This window comes from Eublepharis macularius, chromosome 14 (genome assembly GCF_028583425.1).
Source record: "Eublepharis macularius isolate TG4126 chromosome 14, MPM_Emac_v1.0, whole genome shotgun sequence".
In the NCBI taxonomy this organism is placed as follows: Eukaryota; Metazoa; Chordata; class Lepidosauria; order Squamata; family Eublepharidae; genus Eublepharis; species Eublepharis macularius.
In genome coordinates, this window is record NC_072803.1 from 995,316 (window position 1) to 1,008,960 (window position 13,645).

Genomic DNA, 13,645 nt, shown 5'->3' on the forward strand with positions numbered 1-13,645 from the left:
GCCCGGAGAGACCCGCCGCCGCGGTCACCTGATCGCTCCCCGGGGCAGGCAAGATGGCTGCCTACCTGCAGTGGCGGCGCTTCGCCTTCTTCGACCGCGAGGCCGTGAAGGAGCGCGCCGGGCCCGAGGGCGGCGGCGGCAAGAGCCTGCTGCTGCCGCCGGGTATTGCCGTCTGCGACTCGGGCCGCGGCAGCCTGGTCTTCGGGGATATCCTTGCGGCGGTGCAGAGTGGCGGGCTGGGTCCGGAGAGGCCGCGTTCGGGGCTGGGCGTGGTGGTGCGAGGGCGCCCGGCTTTGCTGCTCCGGGTTGAATGGGGCTGGGGGGGCTGTTCCCCGCTTGCCGCTTGTCTCTAGCCTTGAGCGGGCCTTAACTGGAGCCACATATGGAAGGCCAGATATGGTTTCTGCCGCGCTCCCTTGAGCTCAGCAGCTTCCAGGCGTATAAGCTGAGAGTGACTCACCTCTACCAGCTGAAGCAGCACAGCATCTTGGCCTCTGTGGGCGAGGACGAAGAAGGCATCAACCCTTTGGTAAGCTGCGGGTCGGCGGAGCAGGGGAAGCCTACAGTCTCTCTCTGGCAGGCGAGATGCTTATGTGAGCTTGTGGAGGGCGCCTGGTCCCTAAAACCTTTCAGTTCTCATTCAGTGAGAATATTAGCCCTGGCAGATGACAGAAAGGTTAAGAGTGTTTGTTGAGGGTGTGGGAGACCCAAACTGAGAGCCACTTCTGCCATTAAACTTGCTGGCTGTCCTCAGGTCAGCACACGCACTGAGTCCAGTCTTCCTCACAGAGTAATTCTAAGGTTAATGAGCGGATGCCCCCTGCATTTTATGGCCTGGGGAGGGCGGGCTCCGTAGGTAGCTAAACTGTATTCCACTGTCTTAGAAATTTCAGCTGTTCTTATCTGGTTTTTGAACAGTTGACTTCACCTTAGTCAATAGACCATCTCAGTTCCTGCTGTCCGCAATTGCATTTTCTCTTATGTTCTAATTCTTGAGGTCTGTTGATTTGGGGGTTTTGCCTTGCAGTTGTTTCCAGTCTAGGAGTAGCCCTCAGGAACAAATGCACAGCCATGCATTCTGCAGCAGCTGTAGCCAAGACTTATTCTTCACATTATTAGAGGGGGTAAACAGCCATCTTTTGTGGACATCAGCAGTTAGCTCTGACTCCCACAGAGTTACTTCAGAAGATGGTGATCTCCCTAAACAAGCCTCTTCGTGATTTATACAGGTCAAAGTTTGGAATCTAGAGAAACATGATGGTGGAAATCCTCTGTGTACCAGGATTTTCCCGGCAATACCAGGCAACAAGCCTACAGTTGTGTCCTGCCTCACAGTCCATGAGAATCTTAACTTCATGGCTATTGGTAAGTGGAAGCAAGGCAGTGGTTGGTGCAGGTTATGCTAGTAAAGTGGTGGTCAGCTTCACTGTTAAAACATCCCTTCAGCTTCCATGTTGATATAACTGAACTTAGAGCCATATTTGATGTTTTCCGTGGGTTAAAAGCACTTGATGTTTCTGAGGGTGCTATGAGAATACAGTCCTTTGCCCCTTTGCTTCCTTAGGTTTTGCAGATGGGAGTGTTGTGCTTACAAAAGGAGACATCACAAGAGATCGGCACAGTAAGACTCAGACCCTCCATGAAGGTAGTTATCCAATTACTGGCCTTGCCTTCCGCCAGTCTGGCAAAATGACTCATCTTTTTGTTGCTACCACTGAGAGTATCCAGGTAAAATGTTGGGTTGGCAGTGGTTGGGATGGAGATGGGGCATCCACGCCACCTGCTATGCCAGCTTCTGAGTTTCAGGGTTGCTTTTGTCTGGTTGATTCCACAGTGCTACACACTTTCTGTGAAAGACTATCCACAGCACGAGCTGGACACGCGTGGCTGTGGGCTGCGCTGCTCTACGCTTAGTGACCCCTCGCAGGACCTCCAGTTTATTGTAGCAGGGGATGAATGTGTGTATCTGTACCAGCCAGATGAGCGTGGCCCATGCTTTGCTTTTGAGGGACAGAAGCTAATTGCCCACTGGTATCGGGGCTACCTTGTCATTGTGTCCAGGGATCGGAAGACCTCTCCAAAGTAAGGCTCATTGTGACAGATTCACTTGTTTTTATGTATTTATTACTGTGTGTCTGGAGTGGGTTGGAGAGAGAACTAATTTTGGAGGGGCTCTTGTATATTCACGTTGGGTATAGTCATCTGAGCAAATTGAGACAATCCTTTGTTCTTGTTATGGAACTCAATATCTCCTATTCCTTATAAGAAAGTAATAAGAATTTGTGGGGAATTTTTCTTGGCCTTCTGCCACTCATGCAAAAAATCTCTATCCAAAGGCAGTACTACTTACCCTGGGTGTGCTGGATAGGATCTACACTAGTAAGCCAAATAGGATACCTGTTGTTATGAGATCTGCCCCTTGCGTGACCTTCTCGCATGGTGTCCGGTGGACTGATAAGTGTGCAATCAAAAGTCCCAAAAGTATGTGCAAAGAGAGATTGCTGATGGTAGAGATGTGAGAGCCCGGAGATAAACTGGAAAACTCGTGAGCAGTCAATGAAATTGCTGAGCAGTCGGGTTAGAATGGATAAAAGGAAGTACTTCTTCATCCAAAGGGTGATTAACACATGGAATTCACTGCCTCAGGAGGTGGTGGCAGCTTCAAGCATAGACAGCTTCAAGAGGGGATTGGATAAACATATGGAGCAGAGGTCCATCAGTGGCTATTGGCCACAAGGTATAGATGGAACTCTCTGTTTAGGAAAGTGATGCTCTGTATGCTTGGTGTTTGGGGGCAATCAGTGGGAGGGCTTCTAGTGTCTCTTCCCCACTGGCAGACCTCCTGAGGACACCTGGTTTTTGGCCACTGTGTGACACAGAGTATTGGACTGGATGGGTCGTTGGCCTGATCCAACATGGCTTTTATTATGTTCTTATGGAAAAACTTGAACACCTTCTCTTCCCTCTTTTATGGGGCCTTTCCCTTCCCCAGTTTTCCAGTGGAAACATTGGGAAATTTTAGGGAGCAGTAAAAAAAAAGTTTGAATTTTTTCCTCTTTTGGAATGAGTGAAATGCTTTGGAAGATAAGATGTTACTCAAAATATTTAGTACAATTTTTTAATCTAAAATAATCTGAAGCATCAAATAACAATTCCTATGCATACTACAGATAGACAATGTTTTCACAATTGTTTTTGTTGAAATATAAATAATTTTGGCTATCATTAACATACTATAACATGTTTAACGATAAACTATAAGAAACCTGAGAATTTTCAGCGTTATGAAGTTTAACAGTATCCAGGCCTGATAGTCTTACATGTTGTGACTCTGAGAGTTTGTGTCCAAGTAATACACCTTTGTTTACTACAGAACTGATCCCCTTCTTTCAGCTTTTATTTTTCTGCCTTTCAGATGGCATAAATTGTGCATGCTAAGATACTATATGGTGCAGCAATTTGTAGTTCTCTTTCAATTGTTGGCCATATTGCCAATTTTTCTTTCTGTAATACCATGATATTTGTTTGTAGGTTTTATAAATATGCCAGAGAACAGTTCTATATGCTAAATTATAAATGACGCATTTTAAGATGTTGAATCAGTGGAATAAGTTTAGATTTGATAGCAAAGTAAATATTGCAAACAATTCAATCTCCCCACCCCCCAAATTTCTTCTTTTTTCCATGGCCTCACATTTTCTGGAAATGATACATTTCTTTTGCCCAGGGGCATTTTGTTGGCTCTCAGGGTGTCTCCCCTTGCCCCAGGACTGCACCGTTAGTAGTAAAAAATAGTTTTATATGAAATATATAAGTGTGAGCTGCTATCACAATATCCAGTGGCAATGAGGTGTGCAAATTAAGGTATCTTAGGCAAGAAGTCCTAAACTCGCACCATAAAGAAGGCAGATATAAGTGGAGGGGATTGTGCAGGGAGTATTGGCTCGTAGGACTGGGGAACTGCTATGTCGATGCAGCTGTTGTGGAACCAAAGAGGTGCTGGACCCAATTTCCCAGCTGTGAACAGAAGGCTCTTCCAGCTAGATACCATTTTGCCTGTAAATGTTCAGGGTAGCAGACTGAGAACTGCTCAGGCAGTGAGCCTGGACAGTTCTTTCAAAAGAGATCCCTCTTTCATGCCGTGGTGGTTCATGAAATGTGTTTCTAGTGGGAAGCTTAGAAATCCAGGGGTTTTCTCTCTCCCTCTTGCTTCTACATGCTCCAGGTCTGACTTTGCTGGGGGCGACCCACAGAACTCTGACAAGCAAATCCTGAACGTTTATGACCTGAGCAACAAGTTCATTGCCTACAGTTCAGTCTTTGATGACGTAGTGGATGTCCTGGCTGAGTGGGGATGTCTGTATGTGCTGACCAGAGATGGGAAGCTCCATGCCCTGCAGGAGAAGGACACACAGACTAAGCTCGAGGTAAGGGGGCTGGGTGGTCTCATGGCAGAGGCTCTGGGCCTGGCAGGAGTCTAGGCAAGGCCTTGCTGCGTCTGGCAGGAGCTGCGGATTGGAACCCCCAGTTCAAGGCCCCTGACAACCCAGTTTCCTCTCAGTAGTCGTGGAGCAGGGGGTGCGTGGCGGGGGGAGGCGGGGGGGGGGCTTGTAATTCTGGCCAGCTCTCTGAAGCTGCAGCTTCTTTTCCCACCAAACAGATGCTCTTCAAGAAGAACCTCTTTGAAATGGCCATTAACTTGGCCAGGAGTCACCACCTAGACAGCGATGGATTGTCTGAGATCTTCCGCCAGTATGGCGATCATTTGTACAACAAAGGCAACCACGATGGGGCCATTCAGCAGTATATCCGGTAGGCAGGGGGCAGCGGGACCTAGCTTTGTGGGGCTGCCTGACATAGAGGCAGGTAACCATCAGAGCTTCCTAGAGCTCAACTCTGTGTCTCACGTACCTTGCTATCATGGCTGTGGGATTCCTTTCGTGTTCTTTCCTGTGCACCCATAATAGGAGGGAAGTAATGGCTGAAGAGAAAATTAGTTATGCAGAGGTGTGGCTTGCCCGATTATCTGACGGGGCCAGCATGCCAGAAGAGTCAGAGCAGCACATCTTTTGGGGTGGGCTCAGGGGTTATGATAAAGCAGGGAGCTTAGAACCAGGCAGACCTGCAGCTCGTAGCTGGAGGGGAAGGGGCCGTGGCGCAGTGTGTGTGTGGGGGGGGAGCATCTGCTTTCCAGATGGAAGATACTGCGTACTCCATCCACAGCAGTATCTCCAGTTCTAAAAAAAATACGCATCAGGTGGTGGTACTGAGACTGCTGCCGTGAGATCTACTGGGGAAGGGTCCTAAAGTTTAAATATGCACCCAAGGAACCTGCTGGATCCGATGAAAACAGGTTCTGATTTATAAATGTAGTTTGTCATGGGTTGACTAGTCTTTGGCCATATCAGACACCTCCTCCCTGTGCAGCTTGAGGTGGGGTGCTGGGAGGGAGCTGGGTCTGCCCTGCTGTGCACAGAGAGGTGGGTCTGGAGGGGCTTGGAAGGGTTAGGCAGGCACTTTTTCATAGGACCTAAGGAGACTCTGTCCCCCAGCACAATAGGGAAATTGGAGCCCTCCTACGTAATCCGTAAGTTCTTGGATGCTCAGCGGATACACAACTTGACAGCCTACTTGCAAATGCTCCACTTGCAGTCCCTGGCCAATGCAGACCACACAACGCTGCTCCTGAACTGCTACACCAAGCTGAAGGACATTGCGAAGCTGGAGGAGTTCATCAAGGTTTGATGGGGAAGGGCTGCGGTGGCTCTCGGGGCTCGTTGGCTGCAGTTTTCTTGGGGAAAGTCCCAAGAGTCTCCCTAAAATCCAGGAGAGCCTTCTGGGGCCACCCCGTGCAGAATGGCGCTCTTGCCTTCCGTGCACCTCTGAGGCTTCGCCCCTCCCAGGGTGAAGAGCACCAGGAGGACTTTTCCCTGGTCTTCATTTCAAATCCCAAATGGGAGCCGTGTGGCTGGTAGGGGGTGGGGGGCAGGGAAATGCAGGCATTCTTGGGAAGGGAACCGAGGTCCTCGTGGCATTCTGCTCCAGCCATCGGGGTGGGGTGGGGTGGGGTGGGGGGGTTCATAGGCCCCAGAAGGCGGGTAGAATTCCGTTTGAGGGCTACACGGGGGCTGCTTTGCTGTCTCTTTCCAATTAGACAAGCGAGAGTGAGGTGCACTTTGATGTGGAGATTGCCATCAAGGTGCTGCGCCAGGCAGGCTGCTACTCTCACGCTGTCTACCTGGCCGAGAAGCATGCACACCACGAGTGGTATCTGAAGATCCAGCTGGAAGACATCAAGGTGAGGCGCTGCATGGCTGCCTGTGGCACGTGTCTCTCTGTTGCTTCCATCTCTCACCTGGGAATGGATGGTTGTGTTCTTCTTTCTGGCCCTTCTCTCCCGCTCCTGCTGGGGATGTGCTTGGTGTTTATCTGTGGGTAGCCAAACTGGGCATGAAGCCAGCAAGAAAGTGGCCTTGCTTCACACAGGCTTGGGCATCTTGCAGGCCCGCACCACTTGCCCATCCTGCCTTTTACAACTCCCTTTTTGGTTTTTAAAATAATCTCTGGACCTCAAGGCTAGAGTGGCAAGTTTTTACAGGCCAGTGAAATGTCTAGTCTTTCGTCTCCTTCTGGGCTCAGTCCCCTCAAAGGATTGGTGCGACTCCTTGCGGTACAAGAGAAAAGGCAGGACTGCCGCTGAGCTTCACCCCTCTCAACCCCTCCCTCAGCGGCTTGGGAACTTAGTTAGCTATGGGAGCGTCCAGTCCTCTTGTGAGACGCAGCAACCCCATGGAGCCCCCTCCCTCTCTCACAGAACTACCAGGAGGCCTTGCACTACATCGGCAGGCTGCCCTTTGAGCAGGCTGAGAGCAACATGAAGCGCTACGGCAAAATCCTCATGCATCACGCCCCACACGAGACCACCGATTTGCTGAAGATCCTGTGCACAGATTACCGGCCAGCGGGGGATGGCGAGAGCCTGCTTGGGCCAGAAGGGCGGAAGGTACGTCCTGCATGTCAGCAGTGCCACGCCCGAAGGGGCAGCCCTCAGGGCAAGAGGCTGCCTTTTGATCCTGTAGCTGGTGACTGCCATGAGGACGTGGCACAGAGGGATGTGTAGCTGTGCAGGGGAGCTGGTGCTAAGGGAACAGAGTGTTGTTTGGGGAGACAGTGGGGCTGGCTAGGCTGGAAGACAGCAATTACGTGTATGGGGGCAGGGGGCCTAGCCCATTACTCTGGCACGTGAAGCCCCGTGAATCTCTCTTGCTGGTATTTAAAATAGGCCTCCGGGTCTCCACAGAGTTGTATGGGCTGTGTGGGTCTGGCTGGGCAAAAAAACAGTCCACACGAGAGGACGGATTCCTCTGCTGGGCTCAGCTTGTGGCTGAAGAGGTTAATATTGTTGCTAGATGGATTTGAGGTGGTCTTGTTGCTCCCTGTTGCATGCAGGAGTTTTGAGAGTTTCTTCTCCCCCTCCTCCTCCTGTAGCGCAGTAAGTAGTGTGCAATAGATGGTTTCTCTGGTTTTTAGGGGAAAAAATCTGCCAGCTCCTGGTTTGTTTAGAAGGACTGTTTTTTTTAATGTAAGAGTCTAGTTCGGAGATTTCTTGCTTGATCCTTTGTTGTTTGCGGTACATCAGTCCGATGAGGTGAATTAAGAGTTTCCTGGATAAGGTGTTGTGCAGTTTCTCGCTGTAGCCTGTGCAGTAAGTGGATTTGGTTCTTCGTCCTTCACAGTCCTTTGGGTAGAATGTCCAGTTTTTTGCATTTAGAAAGGAAGGTGATGTCTGTTTGTATTTGTGCTAGTTTCTTTGTGAGGTTGATGGATTTCCTCTCTGTTCAGCTGAATGTGGTCCATTGTCATAAATCCAGAGGAGTTAGCCGTGTTAGTTACAAAATAGCAAAGAGTCCAGTAGCACCTTTAAGACTAACCCACTTTATTGTAGCGTAAGCTTTCGAGAATCTGACAAAGAGAACTGCAGTTGCAAGTGGCTATTGTCCAGGTGGGTGCTGCAGTCTCCAGCATAGCCTTTGGTGGTCAAAGGGGGGCCCTCCTTCCATTTCTGTAATAGAAAAGCAGGGCAGGATATGACCCCCCACTGTCCCAGGGACAGCAAGAGCTGACGCTGCTTCATTATTGGGGGGGTTGAGGTGGATGCTTTGGGTGGCCTGGCGGCGGCTGCTGCTGCTGCTGCATTTTCTTTTTAAATTGCAGGCAAACCCTGAGGAGTTCATTCCCATTTTTGCCAACAACTCCCGGGAACTGAGAGCCTTCCTCGAGCACATGTCAGAGGTGCAGCCTGACTCTCCGCAGGGGGTATACGACACACTGCTGGAGCTCCGCCTTCAGAACTGGGCACACGAGCAGGATCCAAAGGTACACCTGCCCCTCAGAGGCTCCGCTGCCCAGTGGAAGCCAGCAGGGTCCTCGGCAGGCTCGTCTGGTGCTGTCCCTTGCCGCACTCCTGCATGCTGCTTCCGCATCGGCAGCCTTAAACCCCGTGTCCCTTACTGGGTGCTGGTCTTGGCCACAGAAGTGCCTGCTCCTTGATTCTGAACCTGTTCCTTTATTTCAAAAAATATTTTAAAGCTACCTTTCCAAACAACTTAGGTTCCCAACATAGTAAATAATAAAAACATTGAAAGGTTAAAAACACAGATATATAACAACTATTAAAACAGAGCACACAAATAACTACATGAACAGAGGAGGAAAGGGTCAATGAGAATCGGTGAGGGAATGCCAGACAAAACAAAAGAAGTCTTCGCCTGCTGGTAGAGAACAATGATTGAAGGGCACAGACAAATCTTCCCAGGAAGAGAATTTCATAATTTGGGTGCCACGACTGAGAAGACCCTTTCTGGAGCTGCCACTCATCTTGACTCAGATGGCGGGCATCTGAAGCAGGGCTTCCAAAGACGATCATCGTGGCTTTGCCAGTGTCTTGAATTGATCTGGAAACAAATTAGGCGGAATAAGACTGGAGTGAAGTGGTTCTTACAGCTTACACCAGCCAGAATTCTGCACCAGTTGTCCTTTCTTCAGGGACAGCCCCATGTAGGGCACACTGCAGTAGTCTAATCTAGATGTTTAAGCCAAGCCAGGCCAGTGATCCATCTCTAACGCAGTACTTGTCTGCTTCAATTGGCAGTATATTGTCACGACTCAGGTAGATGGGATGGAACCCGGGGCTTTCTGTGCATCAGGCAACTGAGCCTGGATCCCTCTCCTGCGCTTGATACTTTTGTGGCTTTGGGTTCCTGGTAGGTCAAAGAGAGACTGCACAATGAAGCCATTTCCTTGCTGAAGAGTGGAAGGTTCCGGAGTGCCTTTGATAAGGCTTTGGTTCTCTGCCAGATGCACAGCTTCAAAGACGGGGTCCTGTACCTCTACGAACAGGGCAAGCTGTGAGTGCAAAGGCGGTGGCCCTCTTCCTGCTTGGAGAGCAGGGCTGGGGGGGTGGGGGAGCGCATGTTGTGGGTTCCAACATTGGCTCAGTTGATGTGCCATGGGATGTGGGGAGGAACCAGCTGGGTAGGGACATGTCGAAGCTGCCTTATACTGACTCAGACTGCTGGTTTGTCAAGGGCAGGACTGTCTGCTCAGGCTGGCGACAGCTCTCTGGGTCTCAGGCAGAGAGCTACTTGCTACCTGGTCCTTTTTAAAACTGGAGTTGTTGCTGGAGATTGAACCTGCCAAGCAGATGCTCTGCCACCGAGCCACAGCTCCCTCCCTGTTTGGGGTCCCAGCATGGCTCCAGAGGCAATGCGGGGCTGGCTCTCCCCCCCTCTCCAGGTTCCAGCAGATCATGCACTACCACATGCAGAATGAGCAGTACAGGAAGGTGGTGGAGGTCTGCGAGCTGTATGGAGACCAAGAGCCTTCCCTTTGGGAACAGGCCCTCGGCTACTTCGCCCATAAGGAGGAGGACTGCAAGGAGTACATCACAGCTGTGCTCAAGCACATCGAGGCCAAGAACCTCATGCCCCCCCTTCTGGGTGAGCAGAACAGCCCGGGGGGGGGGGGGCTCCTGGGTGGGTGGAGCTGGCAACGATGGTGAAGCTGGGAGGAGCTGCCTGCCAGGCATTGCTGGGGTCAGCCAACCAGAGCCCCCCACTGTGCCTCGAGTTTAGGACGAGGGTTGATTTCTGAGGGCCCAGGTTGGGGAGCTAACCAAATAAGAATTCTCCTTGACCTGCTGAATGGCCACTAATCACCAGCCCAGACATTTCTGGCTTGGTTCAGTCCTGGAAGGGCCGGCACCCCACGGTTGCAGAGCAGCCATCAAGAGCCCCAGTACACACCCTCCTGCTCTTCCAGGTTGGTGCGTTAACACTAGTCAGCTCAGCAGAAACCCCTCTTGGGGTCCGGGATTCTAGTGGAGGTAATCCTTCAGGAACTGCCTGAGTATTACACTGAAATAACCCATTACGCTGGAAGCAAGACCTCGGCTGTTGCTGGCACGTAAAAGCAGGATGGAGAGGAATCACAGGAAACCCATTTCGGCCCACGCTGAGTTGGATTTCCAGGGAGGGGACTGGCTTTCACTGGGGTGCAGAGAAACAGCAGCTTGCAGTTGCGTGGGGCTGAGAGACTTGGGCTTGCCTGGGTGTATGTGGGACTTGAGCTCGCTGACTGCAGGGAGACAACAGCTGCCTCAGCCTGCTCCTGTGTGCCAATGGGCGGCCTTTTCTCCCAGCTGTGCAGACTCTGGCTCACAATTCTACAGCCACCCTGTCCGTCATTAAGGATTACCTGGTCTGCAAGCTGCAGAAGCAGAGCCGCCAGATTGACCAGGATGAGGAGAAGATTCAGAAATACCGGGAGGAGACCAAGCGGATCCGCAAGGAGATCGAGGAGCTGAAAACCAGGTAGCTGCAGTCTGTTCTTGCTGGATGTGGCTTGTGAGCTTAGCCCCTGGCCCAAGGGCGATACTGTGGCCAGATGCTTTCGCTCCTCTGGCCTGACTCCATGTGGTGATGCTCCCTGTCCAGTTTCTTGGTTGGAGCTGAGATCTTTGTCAAGAAGAGCCTTCAGTAGATGCCACACAGGAAGCTACCTCTTCGCAAGCAGGCTAGTTGGTCTCCTTACCTCTAATCTATGTGCTTTTCCACTAGACCTGTTGGAATTTAGCATGAAACTCCAATGCCTAGAAACATCACAGTGGCATTTGGCTGTTGTGCGTGACCCAACTTGACAGGTGTGACGCCAGCAGCCATATCCTTGATTTCAGGGACCAGGCGACTGTTTTGTTCTGTGCACGAAGGAAAAAGGAACTAGAGGTGGCAAGCATTCTGGTGATGCAGGCAAAACATCGCGAAGGCAATGAGATGCTGGAGATTACTGAGATGTGTTAAAGACACATCCAGACAGTTTGCTAATGGCTTCTCAGCATGATTCCCATAATTAAATTGTATACAATGAAAATCTCCACCCCACATTGCAAGTTGTGTGTCAGGCACCCTCTGGCATCTTTCAGCTGCTGATGCAGGCATGTGAAGTTTGGCTAGATGAAATCTGAAGTAACAGTAGCAGGTACCTGGAGTCCCAAATGGGCAGCTCTCCCTGCCGAGGTCTGATTAAGGGTTATAGTAAGGAGCATAGTTCTGTTCCCAAGATGGGGTGTGGGCATGGGCATGGTGGTACTGAGGAACTGGGGGCACATGCATTTATTTATCTTTCTAGAAACACGGTCTGCCCGTGCCCACTTTATGTACTTCCCTCCCCTAGTCCCAAAATCTTCCAGAAGACCAAGTGCAGCATCTGTACCAGTGCCCTGGAGCTGCCCTCGGTGCACTTCCTCTGCAGCCACTCCTTCCACCAGCACTGCTTTGAGAGCTACTCAGAGAGTGGCTCAGAGTGCCCAACCTGCATGCCGGAGAATCGCAAAGTCATGGATATGATCCGTGCCCAAGAGCAGAAGCGGGACCTACATGACCAGTTCCAGCATCAGGTACAGAGTGCTGGTGGTGGTGGTGGTGGTGTGAGGGGGGGGGGACACCTTGCGAGCCCCAGAATGGGCCCTTTCAGGGATGCGCTCTTGCCTCTTGTAGATGAAGTGCTCCAATGACAGCTTCTCAGTGGTGGCAGACTACTTCGGCCGTGGTGTCTTCAACAAGCTCACCCTCATCACGGACCTCCCTCCTGGGCAGTCTGTTGCTGGGCTGGAGGCAGGCCTGCAGCGGGACCTCCTCATCCACTCCAAGCGGAGCACCTAGACGCATCTTGGCCATGGGCCTGGCAGAGGGGAGGAAGAGTGCCTGTGGAAGAGCCCCCGATGTATGGGGGCCTTGGCTGTTGCATGTGCTATTAAAGTGCTTGCAGCTGTGGCCCAGACTTCTTGGTCTTCTTGTACTCAAGGAGAGGGGTTCCTTGCCAGGGTGCGTGGAGGGGAAGCTGCTGTTGGAGCAGCGCTCAGCAGCACAGCCTGGCCCTGATGCATAGGGGCCTGATTGTTGTTGTGTCCCATATATCTCTCTCGGCGTTGACACAATCCTTTGGAGCATGTTCAAAGGAGGGCAACAAAGATGGGGAGGGGTCTGGAGAACAAACAAGCAACAAAGAACAGAAACTGGCTCTAAAGCAATACCCATAGAACATTCCTTCATGCTGCTCACATGAGGCTCAAGGCTTGCTTTCCACATCTGCGTATGATCACAAAGCACACATAATTCCCAACCTTCTGTCACCACTAATTGATAAAAGGAAGAATTATTATCATATGGAAATAAAAGCTACCATGAAAAAAAATACTGTGCATTTGTAACTGGTTAAGAGAGGCACCCAGAGGAGAGAGCCTGTAAATGGTTCCTCATCTTGTTGAAGAGGGAGCAGGGGAGTGCCCCAGGGATCTCTCCTGGGCCGTGTTGTTCAACAGCTTTATAAATGATTTGGGTGGGCGGGTGGGGGTCATTACATTTGCAGATGATACTAAATTGGTGGTGTGGGGGGTAGCAAATACAGTAGAAGACAGACTCAATTTTCAGAGTGATCTTGACAGGCTGGAAAAGTGGGCGAAAACTAAATGAATTTCGACAGAGAGAAAGCGCAAGCCGATGCCTCGGGCACCGGGACTGAATCGAGACCCGGGCTTCCCGTCTCACTGCCCAAGCTGATGTCTCCCCACCCTATCCAGTCGTGCCTGCCATTGTCGTTCACTGGCCTCGGCCATTTATCTGCTGCGGCATTTGGCCCTGAAAGCAGCCCGCTCCCAAAGACACGAGGCCCGGCGGACTCGCATTCCAGCTGGATCAAGACGCGAGCTGCGGCTCGCAGAAGCTGCTGCCCGGCCACGCGTGTCGCGAGTCTTGTCGGTGCCCCTGGGCTCCGGCTCTTTCCTGCTGCAACAGAAAGGAATGTAAAGCTCTGCGATTAGGCAGGAAGAAGCCAAACTCGGGATTGCCGGAGGCGGGGGAACGAGTGCCGCCGGTAAGGCCGCTCAGGGGACGGAGGGCGCGGCTCTGCCGGCCCCTTCCCACCGCCCAGGGGGATGCCGGTGGCCGCTGAGGGCTCAGGAGGGCTCCTTCCTCCAGGGCCGCTTGCCGGGGCTCCGGGTGGGGGGGTTGCCCTCTTCTGGGCACGGTGCGGGGGGGCGATTTGTGAACTTCCTGCCTCGGGGGCTGGACTGGATGACCTCGGGGCACCT

General features: G+C 51.6%; 1 protein-coding gene across 2 annotated transcripts; it reads left to right on the plus strand.

Annotated features, from left to right (window-relative positions):
* Window positions 1-48: 48 nt before the first annotated feature.
* VPS11 (VPS11 core subunit of CORVET and HOPS complexes) lies at window positions 49-12,329 on the plus strand. Of its 2 annotated transcripts, XM_054997708.1 has the most exons (16): window positions 49-207; window positions 381-529; window positions 1,230-1,365; window positions 1,565-1,728; window positions 1,835-2,082; window positions 4,226-4,427; window positions 4,661-4,812; window positions 5,553-5,739; window positions 6,155-6,298; window positions 6,815-7,003; window positions 8,215-8,376; window positions 9,268-9,407; window positions 9,796-9,998; window positions 10,700-10,871; window positions 11,731-11,953; window positions 12,054-12,329. In XM_054997708.1, the coding sequence occupies exons 1-16, from the start codon at window positions 54-56 to the stop codon at window positions 12,216-12,218; spliced, it is 2,790 nt and encodes a 929-aa protein (XP_054853683.1). In that variant the 5' UTR covers window positions 49-53; the 3' UTR covers window positions 12,219-12,329. The 2 variants fall into 2 exon arrangements, with proteins under 2 accessions (XP_054853683.1, XP_054853684.1); XM_054997709.1 differs by lacking the exon at window positions 49-207 and having other exon boundaries at window positions 435-529; window positions 1,565-1,645.
* The last annotated feature ends 1,316 nt before the right edge of the window (window positions 12,330-13,645 follow it).